This window comes from Ailuropoda melanoleuca, chromosome 17 (assembly GCF_002007445.2).
Source record: "Ailuropoda melanoleuca isolate Jingjing chromosome 17, ASM200744v2, whole genome shotgun sequence".
Taxonomy (NCBI): domain Eukaryota; kingdom Metazoa; phylum Chordata; class Mammalia; order Carnivora; family Ursidae; genus Ailuropoda; species Ailuropoda melanoleuca.
In genome coordinates, this window is record NC_048234.1 from 10,107,661 (window position 1) to 10,124,700 (window position 17,040).

Genomic DNA, 17,040 nt, shown 5'->3' on the forward strand with positions numbered 1-17,040 from the left:
AGGCTACTTTTAAAAAGGAAAGCAGGGGCGCCTGGATCGCTCAGTTTGTTAAGCACCAGACTCTTGATTTGGGCTCAGATCATGATCTCAGGGTCGTGGTCTCAGGGTCCTGCCATCAAGCCCTGGGTCAGGCTCCAAGCTGGGTGTGGGGCCTGCTTAAGATTCTCTCTCCTGGGGGTACCTGGGTGGTTCAGTCAGTTGAGTGTCTGACTTTGCCTCAGGTCATGATCTCGGGGTCCTGAGATTGAGCCCCGCATTGGGCTCCCCGGTTAGCTGGGAGTCTACTTCTGGGACTCTGCCTTTCCCTCTGCCCTACTCTATTCTCATGCTCTCTTTCTTTCTCTCTCTCTTAAAAAAAAAAAAAAAAAAGGAAAGCAACTAAAAACTAGCATGAGAAGTCTCATTTGCTACACTGGAAACGGGAAGTAATATCTACAAACAGAAGGGAAACTGCAGCTCAGAGCCAAGAATCCTATTCCAGGACTAAATGTCATTCATCTTTTGGGACACAAGAAAGACAATCTTAGATACTCAAGGGCTTGATATATTGCCCATGGATGTTAGCTGAGGAAAATACTCAAAGCTCTCTAATCAATTGATAATTATATTAGAAAAGAGATCTCAATATTGGGGAGATGAAGAGTACAGTACTTGTGAATAATTAATTTTGTAATGAATATCAGTATCTTTCTTCCCTTTTTTGACTTTTATTTTTCTTTATTTTTTTCCTTTAAAAATTTACTATTACTATTTCTTCAATGGATAATTTATTCATCCAACAAATATTTTGAGTGCCAGGCTCGGTAGCAACTGTTGGCGCTGATGCTGAGGTTATGATATTAAAGAGATAAGGAGTACATGGTGTAACTGTCAGGTAAGGATTTTTCACATAGATAATGCACGTAAGGTGAGTTGAGCATGAGAGTCGATGGGAAAGTGAGGAAGTAAAATTGCAATTTCTAAACTTTTTTAAGAAGATTTATTTATTTGCTTAAGTAATCCCTACACCCAACGTGGGGCTCAAACTCATTACCTCAAGAGATCAAGAGTTCCATGCTCGGGGCGCCTGGGTGGCTCAGTCGTTAAGCGTCTGCCTTCAGCTCAGGGTGTGATCCTGGCATTCCGGGATCGAGCCCCACGTCTGGCTCCTCCGCTAGGAGCCTGCTTCTTCCTCTCCCACTCCCCCTGCTTGTGTTCCCTCCCTCTCTCGCTGGCTGTCTCTCTCTGTAAGTAAGTAAGTAAGTAAATCAATCAATCTATCTATCTATCTATCTATCTATCTATCTATCTATCTATCTTTAAAAAAAAAAAAAAAGAGTTCCATGCTCTACCGACTGAGCCAGCCAGGCACCCCTAAACTCTTAACCTAGGTGGAGAGATGGGGGTGTGAGTGGGTAAAATGTTTTGGGACCTATGTTCATTGATAAATTTTGAAATATTACTAGAGGAAGTCAGGTTTCATCATAATTACTACATAAGGAGAGGGAAACACCAGCATTATGCAGACAAACATTAGAACTGTCAAATTAAGAGGAGGGCAAACAGGGAAAGAAAATAAACTTTTCCAAGCCAATACAAAGAAAAAGAATCAACACAAGATAAGATAAGGTTTAAAACCAATGCAAATTAATGGATAGAATAAAGCACAAAGATTCCAGCTTAGTAAGTGTAAATGAGCCCAATTCTCCTATTTAAAAAACCAAAAACAACAGATTGAGTTGTTTCAAACCCACCTGTTAATGATTTGCATTTAAAAGTGCTTAAGGGGGGGCCTGGGTGGCTCAGTCAGTTAAGCTTCTGCCTTTGGCTCAGGTCATGATCCCAGGGTCCTGGGATGGAGGCTTGCATCTGCTCCCTGCTCGGTGGAGAGCCTGCTTCTCCCTCTCCCTCTGCTGCTCTCACCCTGCTTATTCTGTCTCTCTTTGAAAACGAAGGCATGGACAGATACAGATCATAAAAATACAAATAAGAAGAGGTACCTGGGTGGCTCAGTTGGTTAAGCACCTGACTTTGGCTCAGGTCCTGATCTCAGGATCCTGGGATCGAGCCCCACCTCAATCACTGAGTAGTGGGGAGTCTCCCCTGCTTGTACTCTTTTCCTCAAATAAATTTAAAAAATACAAACAAAAAGAAAGCAAGAATAAGATATTGTCATCAGATAAAATTTAAATTAAGACCAGATACATTAAAAAGTGCAAAAAAGGGGCGCCTGGGTGGCACAGCGGTTAAGAGTCTGCCTTTGGCTCAGGGCGTGATCCCGGCATTATGGGATTGAGCCCCACGTCAGGCTCCTCCGCTGAGCCTGCTTCTTCCTCTCCCACTCCCCCTGCTTGTGTTCCCTCTCTCGCTGGCTGTCTCTATCTCTGTCAAATAAATAAATAAAATCTTAAAAAAAAAATCAACCACAGAGTGGTTTTCTAAAATTTTGCTTGGGAATTAAGAAACAATTTCTCCGATCTAAGAGGAAATCAAAATTATTAGGACAAACACGTGAATTTAGCAAAGTCAGTGGATACAAGGTCAGTATACCAGATACCAATTGTTTTCTATATATTAGCAACAAACAATTGGAGAATGAAATTTTCAAAAACCATTTATAATAGTATCAAAATATTTAGGAATAAATTTAGCAAAAGATGTATTTTTTTTAAAAAAGATTTTATTTATTTGAGAGCGAGCGAGCAAGAACGCGAGCAGGGTGAAGGGCAGAGGGAGAAGCAGACTCCTTGCTGATCAGGGAGCCCGATGCGGGACTCGATCCTGGCAAGTCCAGGATCATGACCTGAGCTGAAGGCAGACGCTTAACCAACTGAGCCATCCAGGCACCCCAGCAAAAGGTGTACTAAATTTACTACAAAACATTGTTGACTGAAATTAAATTAAGTATCCTTATTCTCATAAATGGAGAGAGATATTTATGGGTTGGAAGACAGTATCGTTAAAAAGTCAGTTCCTTTCATGTTGATCTACAGATTCAATGCAACTTAACCCCAAATACTAGCAGGCTTTTCTTTCTTTTTTTTTTTTTAAGATTTTATTTTATTTCTCTCTCTCTCTCTTTTTTAAGATTTTTATTTATTTGAAAAAGAGAGAGCACAAGCGGGGAGGAGGGGCAGAGGGAGAGGGAGAAACAGGAAGGAAGCCTGATGCAGGGCTCGATCCCAGGATCATGACATGAGCCCAAGGCAGATGCTTAACGACTGAGCCACCAAGGTGCCCTTATTTATCTCTTTATGTAGAGAAAGAGCACAAGCAGGGGGAGCGGCAGGCAGAGGGAGAGGGAGAAGCAGACTCCCCGATGAACAGGGAGGCTGACAGGGGGCTCGATCCCAGGACCCTGGGATCATGACCTGAGCCAAAGGCAGACACTTAACTGTCTTAACTGCCACCCAGGTTCCCCTTTTCTTTTTTTTTATATGCACACTAAAAATACATATATATGCACACATATACACGAGCGGAGATATATATATATATATATACATATATATATATATATGTATATATATATATATACACACACACACACACACACACATATATATACACAGACACACACAGACAACACCCTGGTAGTTTCTACCTTGTACATTAGGTCTCTCACTTTTGGAGCTCTGGGCTGCCAAGTATAAAAAAATCTGAATTGTCTGAGGCTACTGTGTTATGAAGAGTCCAAGCCACATGGAGAGGCTGTGTGCTGATAGCCCAGTTGGTCAGCCAGCAGCCATGTGAGTAAAGCCATCTTTGATGTCCATTCTGGTTCAGCCATCAGACTTGACCCCAGTGGACATCTCCGTGAAATTGCATAAGACACCCCAACCGAAAACTGTCTGGCCAAGTCCTCCCACGACTCCTGTATCATGAGATCTTGAGAAAAATAAAATGGTTGTTTTAAAAAAAATTACAGGGGCACCTGGGTGGCTCAGTTGTTAAGCGTCTGCCTTCGGCTCAGGGCGTGATCCCGACGTTATGGGATCGAGCCCCACATCAGGCTCCTCTGCTATGAGCCTTTCTTCCTCTCCCACTCCCTCTGCTTGTGTTCCCTCTCTCGCTGGCTGTCTCTATCGAATAAATAAATAAAATCTTTAAAAAATAAAAATAAAAATAAAAAATAAAAAAATTACAGAAGGGGCACCTGACTGGCTCAGTTGGAAGAGCGTGTGACTTGAGCTCAGGGTTGTGAGTGTGAGCTCATGTGGGGTGTAGAGATTATGAAGATTTTGTTTTTTAAATCACAGCAGCCTTATTATAAAACCCCCAAACTGGAAACACTCTAAATGTCCGTCAACAACAGAAAGAATAAATAAAAGGTGGTACATTCCTATACTGGAATATTATACAATAATGAAAACGAATGAACCATAGGTACATGGATGAAACTCACAGTTACAACACTGAAAAAAAGAAGTCATACACACGAGTACATATTGTGTGATTGCATTTACATGAAGTTCAAAATCATGGGGATGAAGCTAAGAGTAGTAAGTAAGAGTAGTGATTTTCCTTAGGGAGGATTGACTGGGAAGGAGGACAAAGGACTGTTTTAAGATGCTGGGAATAGTTCATATTTGGATCTGGGTGGTGGTGACAAAGCTGTGCATACATGTAAAAACACTTCAGGAGATGTAAGACTTAGCCCAATTTAAAAATCAAAAACACGAATAGGATTGATTGATTGATTGATTTTTAAAGTAAACTCTATGCCCAAGATGGGGCTTGAACTCATGACCCCATTATCAAGAATCACATGCTCTAATGACGGAGCCAGCCAGGCACCCCAGGATTTTATTTTCAAGACATCATAATATTAAGTTGGCTTGAAGTGGAGAAAACAATTGAGAGTGATTGCACACCCAGAACTCAAGAAGGCAATTAAAAAGGTGTGTGCCGGGGCACCTGGGGGGCTCAGTCCATTGGGCGCCTGCCTTCAGTTCAGGTAATGATCTCACAGTCCTGGGATTAAGTCCCTCCCGGCTCCCCACTCAGCAGGGAGTCTGCTTCTCCCTCTGCCTCCTTTTCCTTCTGCCTGCTTCTCCCTCTGACAAATAAAAATTAAAAAATAAAATCTTAAAAAGACTGACAGTGCCTGATGTTGTGAGGGTGTGGGGCAACCATTGCTAGTGGAGATGAAATGGTACCGCCGCTGTGCAAAACTGTTTTCAATTCTTATAAGAACATAATCCATGATCCAGCAACTCCACTCCCACGTGTGTACTGACATGGATTTACAGAAAGACTTGTACACAAAAGTAAATAGTAGCTTTATTCATTGTTGTCCCCAAATTGGAAACAACCCAAATGTCCATCAACAGGAGAATAAACTGTCATGTATTTATAAATCAAATATTATATGGCGGCTAAAAAAACCACAATCGATGCACAAAACAGTACGGATGATTCTCAAGAAGATTATGCTGAGTGAAAGGTGTAAAAAAAGCTGTTTTTATTTTTTTTAAGATTTTATTTTTATTAATTCATGAGAGAGAGAGAGAAACAGAGGGAGAAGCAGGCTGTCCCTGGAGCTGAGCGCCCGTGGGAGGGGCTTGATTCCAGGACCGCGGGATCGTGACCTGACCCAGATCGTGACCTGAGCCAAAGGCAGACACTTAACCCACTTTGCCACCCAGGTGCCCCCCCCGGGCGCCCCCAAACAGGCTGTTTTTAAATGACAATAATAGGTAAAACCAATCTATGTGATAGAAGTCAGGATAGTGATCCCGTTTTCTCTGGAGCACTGGAAATGTTCTATCTTTGAATTGGTGGTGGTTACATAAGCTTTGCTATCAAAATATGCATTTTGGGGCGCCTGGGTGGCTCAGGTCCTGATCTCCGGGTCCTGGGATAGAGTCCTGCGTTGGGCTCTCTGCTCAGCGGGGAGTCGCCTTCACCCTCTGCCCCTCCCCCCTGCTCGTGCACGCACTCTCTCTGTCTCTCTCGCTCACAAATAAATAAAAAATGTGCATTTTGCTTTATGTATACTATATACACTTTCAATAAAGAAAACAGGAAAAACAAACTACAGACTGTCTGGAAATTTTTAAGAAAGAACATTTCATATGAAACACTAATGGACCCAACTATAGCCATACTCAGGGGAAGAGCTAGAATCATTGATACTGTGATTACCAAAAAATACTAAAAGAAATTAATTCAATAAACTATTAAAGTGTTAATGCAGAGGAAAGTTGAAATTAAGGAAGTAGAAAACAAAGCAGTAGAAAAGCAAGTAAAAGAAAATGTTATTTCTTTGAAGGTACAAATAGAGCAGCGAATAGGTTTAGAAAATACCTGGGTTCCATCAGCGGTTCTTGTGATTTTTGTCTTGAAACTTTGGTGCTGTGTTCCCATAACAATGGAACTTCGTGCGGTTCACTCGTTTATTACATTTTAAAGAATCTGTTGGACATCGAAATCCTCAAGACACTGGTTTATGATCTGGTAAGAGAGACCAAAAGGTACAGCGGATTTCAGCTGGTATTTGCCTAGCAGACAGCAGGTGCCTGGCCATTTACGCACGTTAGCTCATTTCAGGTGCACGATGGCTCCCGCAAGGTAGGTACTGTCCTCATCTTGGAGACGGAGTTACCCCAGTCTGGCCGCTGGGGTGTGGGTGTGAATTCAGGGCTGCCCATGGACTCCCCAGGTCAGGAAAGTCGGAAGAAGCCCTCTGGATTCAGAGGCGACGGAAGCGCCTCCGCAGGTGCCTGTGGGCTCTGGGTTTCGGGAGCGGAGGCCGGAGGCGCGGTCGCGTTAGGCCTGCGGGATGGAGCGAGCAGGTGCAGGCCCCGAGGCGCGCGGCCGAGCTGGGGCTGTAATTTGCAGCCCGGCGGCAGCCAGGTGCAGCAGTCCGGGTCGCGGCCGCGGGTGCAGCGCCCCCTGGGTGAGCCGGTTGCCAGGCGGGGCGGCCGAGGCAGTCGTCGCCGCGGGCCCAGGAGGCGGGCCCGGGACAGCCGCCGCCGGAGCTGCCGCTGTTCCCGCCGCCGCCGCCACCGCCGCCGACCCCCGCTGCCACTCTGCCCGACCTGGGCGACCAGCGGGAGCGCTGGGAGACGTTCCAGAAGCGACAGAGGCTCACCTTCGAGGGCGCCGCCAAGCTGCTGCTGGACACCTTGTGAGTGGGGCCGGGCGCGGGAGCCGGAGCCACGCGGAGCCCCTCGGTGCGGGAGCGGCTGTCGCGGCCCGGGCAGCTTTTCCGCTCTGCGTCTTTCCCCAACGGTGACTGACGCGTGGCCCGGTGTTAGCACCGGGCGCGTCCCTCATTCGCACGGCCGCGTGCCTTGGCTTTGGTGCGGGCGTGCGGCCCGGGACCGGACAGGCGCTGCGCCCCCGGAGCGCGTGGAGAGCCGCGCCGCGTCCTGGGACACAAAGGGTCTTTCTCGGGGACAGCCATCGTGCTCGGGACGCCGTCTCTCGTCTTGGCGCGCCGAGGGCGCGGGGGCCTTTCCCAGTGAGGAGAAGATAAACCCCGCGACTTTGCTCCTACCTGACTCGCTTTTTATATTTGCGCACGTGTTTTTTGGAGAGTGGGTGGGAGGGAGAGGTGGCGAGGAGGGAGAGAAGCTTGAATAGTTTTGAAGGCACCGGGAGGCGAGATCCCGTTATTGTTCCTGGCGCTCCCTGGGAGGGAGCGGAGTGCGGGGGAGGGGGGTATTGATCCCGGGGAGAAGCGCGCGCAAAGAGATGCTGGGTATTCTGAACAGCCGCGCGGGTACCCACGGGGAGGGGGGAGAGGGGGAGGCCTTGGTCTCCAACGACTAACGCTCCCGGTGGCTCGCTTTCGCGCTCCCCCAGCTTTGCTCCTGCAGGAGAAGCACCTCCATCCAGGTCCTTAGATGGCCAGGGGAAGATTTCAGAATGTCCGGGATGTTCGAAATGAGCTGTTAACTCTGGCAGGGGCTGGCTTGTTTTTTTCTCCAAATGTGATAGCAGCTAGATCCCTGTCCTGTAGAACGGTTGTGCTACGGGGAAATATTTCAGTACCCCCATCATCTATCTCTGCGCCCAATATTTTGTGAATTACAAAGAGCGACCAAAACCACAGGAAAAAACAAGGATAACCCAACACTTGCATAACAACCTGAGGGTTGGTTACTCCTTTTCTTGAACAAAAATGTTCTTTTGTCCTTAATCCCAAAATTCTCTTAGTTAGGATGAGTCTTCTCAGAGATAAAATACTTGGTTTCCTGTGTGCTTCACTTTCTGATTTATCATCTTGGATTACGGGCTGAACAGTTTTTTATATTCATCGTTCAACATTTTTGAGCCCCTGTGGTGAGCCACCAGTTGCTAAGCGTAGGGGATATAAAGATTCTCAGAGATGTAAAACTCAAATTTGAACTGAATTTTTAGTTTAAAACAAACTTGATAAATGCTCAAGAAAAAAGATTTTTAAATGTTGATAAAAGACAAGATTTTTTTTTTACCTATCGGATTGGTGTGGATGCGTGCATTTATTTAAATAACCAAAACTCACTCACTCAACTTACATGCAAAAAAGAATATATAATTGCACTGTTTTTGTTAAAATATTATCGTACAGAAAGAAATCTGGAGGAATAAATAGCAAATAGTTAACTGTGGATCCCTCCGGGTGTGCAGATTCTCGGAGATTTTGCTTTTTAACATTATCAAATGTTGTAATGTCTTCATTTTTTTACAACGAGCGCTATTTGTGTACGCAGAAAAGATTTTAAATACATCAAGTGAACCGATTCAACTTGTAAGGAAACAGGGAAAAACATTCAGTCTTAATAATCAAAAAAATGCAAATTAAAACTGCCGCAAGCAATCTGTCCGGTAATGGTGGCTCGAGCAGGTGCAGTGAAATGTTTTCTCATTACTGAGAAGCGTTCAGCCCCTTTGGAGCGCAGTTTGACATTTTTCAAACTTCATAATGTTCAACTGAGGGCCTGGCTTGTATTTGTTTTAAAAAGATTAAAATAGTATGTAGGGGCGCCTGGGTGGCACAGCGGTTAAGCGTCTGCCTTCAGCTCAGGGCGTGATCCCGGCGTTACGGGATCGAGCCCCACATCAGGCTCCTCCGCTATGAGCCTGCTTCTTCCTCTCCCACTCCCCCTGCTTGTGTTCCCTCTCTCACTGACTGTCTCTATCTCTGTCAAATAAATAAATAAAATCTTTTAAAAAAATAGTATGTAATGTGTGCATACAGCTCTGTAAAGAGTCCTGTATATGCAAAATCCTGGAGGGGAATATAGCAAAATTCCAAGAGCCTTTCTCAGAAGGCTTTTCCAACCCATCAGACTCAGGTCCTCTCGTCTTATGTCTTCATAGCAGCCTGTACTGCCTTTATCACAGTCCCTAACTATTGCTTGGGTACTTTGTTTGATGGCTGCACAAGGTTGGTAAGGCCAGGAACCTCGTCTGCCCTATTGTTCACTGCTGTCTCTCTCGCGGGTGCCTAGCTCGCAAAACATCTGAGTAGGTATTTGACATGTAAATAACAATGAGTTTTGGGGTTAGGATCTTCCACCCAACTCCCATTTCCCATATTTTCGGAATGTTTTATTCATGCAACTTAATGGAACATAAGAAATAGAAAAAAGAGAGGTCAGAGAAAAGAAGCCGCTGAATCCTTTCTTTTATTTATTCCTTGTATTTATTTAATTGCCCGTCTCCGTTCTGAAAAGCAGAAATTCATGGGGCCGTCATGTAGAGAAGACTTTTGTCCCATCTTGCTTCCTTCTTCCAACAAGGAGGGAGATAAAAAGCAGGAGCGTAAGGCGCTGAGGTCCTGCCCGACTATTCAGAAATACTCATCGTTCTGATTTTTTGTTGTTGTTGTTTCATTCAGCGAATACCAGGGCCTGGTGAGGCACACAGGGGGTTGCCACTGTGGAGCGGTTCGCTTCGAAGTTTGGGCCTCGGCCGACCTGCACATCTTCGACTGCAAGTGAGTGTTTTCTCTTCCCAAGGTGCTTGGAAGGACTTAAGAGCAGTGTCTGGGGAATCAGGGTACCGATGCTACAGTGTTGGCCGGGAGCTGATAATTGTTGGTGTCAGGTGATGGGTATATAAGGGTTCTTTTTTTTTCCCCCCTGTTTTTCTTCCCCCCTTCCGAATGTGCTAGATGTTTTCAATAATAAGCTTTCTTTAAAACATGGGGAGGGGGGAGGCTAAAAATAACTGGATCTGCTCCAGAGTAGGGTCCTCTAGCTTCTGCCTTTCAGCATCACCCCACAGACCCTACCGTTGGTGGGTTGATGGGGCGTGGTGATGGCTGGACATCGGTCAGCCCGGGCACTGAATGGAAAGCCTTGGCTGGGCAGAGTCTTCATAGGGGTCCAGAGTTGGGCGCAGGTGGAGGGGACATGAGCGGAGGGTGTGCACCCCGGGAAGTGTACCATGTTCCAGGCCTTCTGGCTCTGTTCTTGATGAGGCAGATGCCCGGATCTGGGGAGGGATAGAACAAGGACAGTGACTTCTGAACCAAGAGTTAGCATAGACCTCATCGTTTGACAGGATCCAGTCCTTTCTGCCCCTAGCAGGTTTGGTCGCTGAAGTACACGTGAGTCATAAATACATGCCGTGGAATTGCTCCAATGGAGAACCGCCCGGGCTACTAACAGCGGAGTCCAGATTGGAGCCCCAGCGCCGTGGAACAATTTGTTATAGAGAATTCTGTGTGCAATCAGGAATTGTTGTCAAGGCGGACTGAAAAGGGCATTTAGATGTAATTCCGAAGGTGATCATTCGGAGCCAGGCGTTCTGTGATTACAGAGGAGGGAAGCAGGAAATAGAAGCTTCCTTGCCCGTTTTCGGTGTCAGGGTATCCCAGAGGCGTCGATTGTAGCTATGCCATACGTGTTTTGTAAGCGTCTCTAGAATCCAGCCGCTCCCTTCACTGTAGTAAACCGAGGGGTGGGGTGGGCAGCAGGGATGTGGTTGTGATGGGCCCGGTTTTCCGAGGGGTGTGTGGCCTTGACTGCCGAGCAGAGGCCCCAGGTGGCCTGTCCATCCGCCTGGGCTCCCCCTTCCCTGAATGGTGCCAAAAGGGGCTTCCCCGCCGGGGTCAGCCTGCTCTCGGGACGTGCCGGCTTGGGCCCGGTTGGGCCCTCGGAGGGTACAGATGCTTGTTCACAACCTGGGAATTCCTCTTTTTGTAGCTGCAGCATTTGCAAGAAGAAACAGAACAGACACTTCATCGTCCCGGCTTCTCGCTTCAAGCTCCTGAAGGTTAGTGCCCCTGGCCCCTGGCAGGTGGCCCGTGGAGGGCAGGGTGGCTGGGAGCAGAGCGGGACCTCTGCCGGGGGCTCGACTGTCCTTGTCATCCTGGGTTTCACGTGTCTTTCTCAAAGGTTATGTTATTTTTCCCCTTTATATATTGGACGCATACTTGATATTACCGTGAAAACATTAAAAATAGAACCAAAAAATAAATACGATCACCCAAATCCTATCAGCCAAAGGTAACCCCTGTTATATCTGGGTGTATTGCGTGATTTCCTACCTGGGTGAATACAGCTAAATAATAATAATAATAATAAATAATAATAATAATAATGACATTGTCTGTCAAAGTAGGATTTTGCCTTTTGTTCTGTTCTATGACGAACTTTTATCGTTTCCCAATGAAGAATATATGACTTAAACAAATTTTTTTAACGGTGAATTCAAAATTTTGTTGTGGTACAGCTGACATGTAACATTACTAGTCTTAGGGTTACAGCAAAATGATTCGGTGTTTGTATGTATTGCAAAATGATCAGCCCATAAGTCTAGTGAACGTCTGACACCATATGTCATTACAAAATAATTTTTTTTCTTGCGATGAGGACTTTTGAGATTTATTCTCTTAACAGCTTTCAAATATGCAACAGCTCAACAACTGTGTTCTTACCTGTCGCCACCATGATGTACACATTACATTTCCATGCCCATTTTATTTAATTTTTAAAGATTTTACTTATTTATTTGAGAGAAAGAGAGAGCGAGAGAGAGCACAAGTAGGGGGGAGGGGTAAAGGGAGAGGGAGAAGCCGACTCCCCACTGAGCAGGGAGCCCGATGCGGTGCTCGATCCCAGGACCCCAGGTTCATGACCTGAGCTGAAGTCAGACGCTTAACAACCGAGCCACCCAGGCGTCCCTCCAGGCCCTTCTTATAATCGCAAGTTTGTACCTTTTGATCTCCTTCACCCATTTTGCCCACCGCCCTCCTGGCTCTGGCATTAAAATGGGGAATTTAATGGCATGTGAATTATATACCAATTTTAAAAATCAAGTGCATGTCTGATACTAATGATGAATACTAAGAAACTGAAATTAAAACCATCATACCATTTCAAGTAACACAAAGAAATTTAAATAGTTAGGTGTTCAGTTAACCACATATGTCCCTGATCTACGTACTGAGTGTTACAGAAAGCTGATGATATTACTGAAAACAAGAACTTAGTAAGTAGATAGACGTCATGTGTCTGTGGACTGGGAACCCCAACATTGTATTGATGTTCGTTCTCCCCAGATTGTGTGTACGTTTAATGAGATTTCTATCAAAATCCCAGGAAGGCTTTTGCAGGAATATACAAGATTACCATAATTTTTTTTTAAAGACTTATTTATTTACTTGAGAGAAAGAGAGAGGATAAGCAGGGAAGGGGCAGAGGGAGGAAGATTCGCAAGCAGACTCCCTACTGAAAGTGGAGCCCGACTCGGGGCTCGATCCCACGACCCCAGGTCATGACCTGAGCTGAAACCAAGAATCGGTGGCTTAACCACCTGAGCCGCCCAGGTACCCCAAGATTACTGTAAAATTCACATGGAAATATGCAGGCCCTAAAAGAGCTACAATAATGTCCACAGAGAACAATGAAGTGGGAGAAAGTCACTCCACTTGGTTTGAAAGCTTCTTATGGAACGGACGGTGGGGAGGTAGCCACTGAGACCCGGAGGCAGCTAGGAGGCTGCTGGGGTGGCCAGGTGAGAGGCGATGGGAACATGGGTTCAGGTGGTGGTCGTGGAGGGGGAAAGAAGACAGATGCTTGAGATTTGTGGAGTCAGGTGGCAGGTGCACAGAATACCATGGGAGTGGATGTCACTGAGTGACCTCCAGTGATGTACAAGCTGAAGTGTGGGGCAGCCCCTCACCCCCCACTGCTCCCGATCGTTTCTTGGGGGAACGCATCCGATCAGATAACTCTGGATGGTTTAGGACCACTTAGCAAGAGTTCTTTGCTGCTTCTCTGGGTAATGGCTGTGGCGTGAGAAGAGGCCCCTCAGAACCATTGTTACATGAGACACAGAGCTCCGGGGGCCTCTCTCTCCTGCAGTGGTGGGAGGCAGGCTGCGGGAACAGTGTGAGAAGGTCTAACTCTGCTAAGAACCTCCACCCCTGGCCCTTCGGCCACCCAGTTTGTCTCCTTGGAAGCCACTGTTTCTTGGGTGTTTCTTTATAAATACATATGTAAACAAACATATGTATATATATATATATATGTATATATATATATATACACACACACACACACACACACACACACACACACACACACCAGGATACATCCTTTTTCAAAAAATAGAAATGGTAAAAAATAAATAGAAATGATAATATACCACACAAATTATTTTATACCTTGCCTTTTCACTTAATGTTTAACCTTCAAGGTTGTTCCATATTAGTATTTGGAAGTAGAACTGTCTCCTTTTTTTTTTTTTTTTTAAGATTTTATTTATTTGGGACACCTGGGTGGCTCAGTGCGTTAAGCGTCTGCGTTCAGTTCAGGTCCTGATCCCAGGGCCCGGGGAGCCTGCTTCTCCCTCTGCTTGCTGCTCCCCCTGCTTGTGCTCTTTCTCTCTCTCTGACAAATAAATAAAATCTGAAAAAAAGAAAAAGATTTTATTTATTTATTTTTCAGAGAGAGCAAGGTGGGGGGGGCCGAGGGAGAGGGAGAGAGAATCTCGAGCAGAGTCCGCACTGAGAGTGGAGCCTGGCACGGGGCTTGATCTCATGATCCTGAGTCATGACCTGAGCTGAAACCGAGAGTTGGGAGCTCAACCAGCTGAGCCACCCAGGCTCCCTGAACTGTCTCATTCTTTTTAAAAGTTTCAGAGTGTCCCAATTTCATGAGTGTCCATCAGTGCTTTGGCCAGTCTTCTATTGACGGGTGTTTTCAGTTTTTCTCATCTTTAGCCTTGTTTTAAACAGTGTTAGAATATCTGTATACGTGTCATTGGATGCATGTGGAATTTTGATTATTGCCAAATTTTACCAATTTATATTCCCATGACTGATATTTGAGAGCATACGTTTGTCCACATACTCAGTACCAAGTTAACCAACCCTTACTTGTGCCCACCTGACAGCAAGAAAAAACAAAGAAACAAAAAAAACCCCTCCTTGCCGTTTCTGAGTGGGCATATCATTTCATAGCTCAAAGAGTGGTTGGTTTTCCTTCTTCTCTGTCCTTTTGCCCAGCTTCCCATTTATAGTTTCCATTAAGGAAATTAGCCCTGTGACCGTGATGTCTGGCAAATATTCTCTTCCTGGTTTGTCTTTCGTACGTGAATTCAAGCACAGTCAACAGGTGTCTTCAGATCTCAAGCAGTGCTGTTCGGGGACGTGGAGAGCCTGTCCCTAGGGTGACCTGTCTCCCCTTGGAGGCCTAGGAGGCAGGCATTTTCATTTTCACTCCGGACACGGACAGGACGCGCTGTCTCGCTGTGGAGCTGGGACAGCTGGAGGCTGAGTCGTCCCGTGTGCACTTGACAAAGAGAAGCCACGAGCCGCCGTGCTCTGGACTGACGTGGCTCTGGGCAGCGTACGTGGGTGTCCGTCCTTGAGACGCCTCTGTCTCTGTGGGAGGTTGGACATGTCCTCATAACCCTGAGAGCCCTACGGAAGGGCGTCCCCTCCCCATGGAGCCTTTTAAAAGATTTAAATTTTTTGATGACCAAAAAAAAAAAAACAACCCTCTTTGTTAAAAGGAGAGCATGTGTTTCGCCTGTTCTCCCGTAGGGAGCCGAGAGCATAACCACGTACACGTTCAACACGCACAAAGCTCAGCACACGTTCTGTAAGAGGTGCGGCGTCCAGAGCTTCTATACGCCGCGCTCCAACCCTGGAGGCTTCGGTAAGTGAGGGGGGCGGCCGCCCGCGCAGGGGGGCACGGACACCTGCAGCCGCTCTGGGTTCCTACCCGATTGCTAGGCTGGGCGCCGGCCCATCCGGCTTGCCTCTTGCTTGGCCGGCCCGTGCACATGGGGGTCATAGAACAGGGCTGTTCAGCAACGTTCTTTTCCGATGATGGGATAGAAGATTGGTTCTGGTCACCCATTGAGATCCTGCCTTCCTTTGCTGGTCGCTGGGGGCTGACATTGAGGGGTAGACAGAGGAGAGGGGATGGGCCTGGGGGGGCGGGTGGAGGCAGGGTGGTAGGGGAGGGAGTTTTCACCCCGAGGATGGTTCAGGGAGTGAAGGAGGCAAGAGTGAGGAGTGTTGATAACGCCGTTAAAAAAGATGCTGCTTTAAAAAAAAATTTTTTTTTTTCAGTTTGTTTAAAATATAAACCGTGAGAATCCCCAAGCCCCTCCTCTTCAGGTCCAACTTGGATCTGAGCCGGGAAAATAGCCCTCAGATGGTTGTTCAGAAGGATACCAATTGCGATAGCAGTCAAGGAATCTTGTTTTCTTTCTTTTTTTTTTTTTTTAAGATTTTGTCAGAGAAATAGCACAAGCAGGGGGCGCGGCAGGCAGAGGGAGAAGCAGGCTCCCCACTGGGCAAGGAGCCCGATGCGGGACTTGATCCCGGGAACCCTGGGATCATGGCCGGAGCCGAAGGCAGATGTGTAACCGACTGAGCCACCCAGGCGTCCCTAAAATAAAAATTTTGAAGCAACTGCTACAACCAACACAGGGCTCGAACTCACGACCCTGAGAGCAAGAGCCCGTGCTCTATGGACTGAGCCAGGCAGGCGCCCCCTCCCCCGCCCCAATTCTTTAGCAGCTGCTGTGCGTTCCTCAGCTGCCACCCGAGAGGCCTTGCTGCCCGCCTTGAGAATCAAGACAGGCTTTTGGAAAGTAGAAAATCCTATAAAGGTGGGCAGGTGTTTATTTATTTATTTATTAAAAAAATTTTTTTTGAAGATTTATTTATTTATTTATTCGACAGAGATAGAGACAGCCAGCGAGAGAGAGGGAACACAAGCAGGGGGAGTGGGAGAGGAAGAAGCAGGCTCATAGCGGAGGAGCCTGATGTGGGGCTCGATCCCACAACGCCGGGATCACGCCCTGAGCTGAAGGCAGACGCTTAACCGCTGTGTCACCCAGGCGCCCCAAGCAGGTGTTTAATACTTAGAAAGTTCTATCGAAACCCCGGACAAGGCCGGTGAATTCTTCGGCTGCCCCTCAGAGTTTGTTCAAGGCCTGAACCTTGGCGCTCTGTGCTCTCAGCTCGGTACCGAGTGCCGTCCAGCCGTGGCGTCCCTGTCTTGGGAAGTGTGACCCCCCCCCCCCACGCGACAGGAAGGAAAGGGAGCCGGGAGCTGACGTTGTGGGGTCGCGAGCTTGAACGGTGATGGTGATCGCCGTCGATGCCTGCAGCTGTGGGTTTGTCCGCGGGCCAGTGCCGTACCTGGCCTCGTTCATACCCGGGACCTTCCGTTGTCTGTGTCACCTCCCCCAGGAATCGCCCCACATTGCCTGGATGAGGGCACCGTGCGGAGCGTGGTCATTGAGGAGTTCAATGGGACCGATTGGGAAAAGGCCATGAAGGAGCACAAGACCATCAAGAACATGTCTAAGGAGTGAGCTGCCGCTTCTCCCTCCCCGAAAAGGAGGCCCGGAGGGAGGGAGCCGGCCGCCGTGCTGGCCCCGCTGCGCGCAGGGGGTGCCCAGGGGCGTGGCTGACCCAGGCCGCCCGTCCAGCCGTCCCGGCAGCCCCGCTGCGCTCAGTTTGCTCAGCTAGCAACTTCTTTACCAGCTCTTTGTCCTTTCAGCCCAGATTTTGATGTAGGCTCGTCGACGTCCTTTCCCTTCTCAACTTTTGTGTCATCTTTTAGAAAAATAAATATTTTTAACATGAAAGCA

At 47.1% G+C, this 17,040-nt stretch overlaps 1 protein-coding gene across 1 annotated transcript; it reads left to right on the plus strand.

Moving 5' to 3' along the window:
* The first annotated feature begins 6,538 nt into the window (after positions 1 to 6,538).
* Positions 6,539 to 17,040, plus strand: CENPV (centromere protein V). The gene is made up of 7 exons (XM_019801391.2): positions 6,539 to 6,552; positions 6,644 to 6,744; positions 6,886 to 7,111; positions 9,812 to 9,910; positions 11,124 to 11,193; positions 14,972 to 15,086; positions 16,637 to 17,040. The coding sequence occupies exons 1-7, from the start codon at positions 6,539 to 6,541 to the stop codon at positions 16,759 to 16,761; spliced, it is 750 nt and encodes a 249-aa protein (XP_019656950.2). The 3' UTR covers positions 16,762 to 17,040.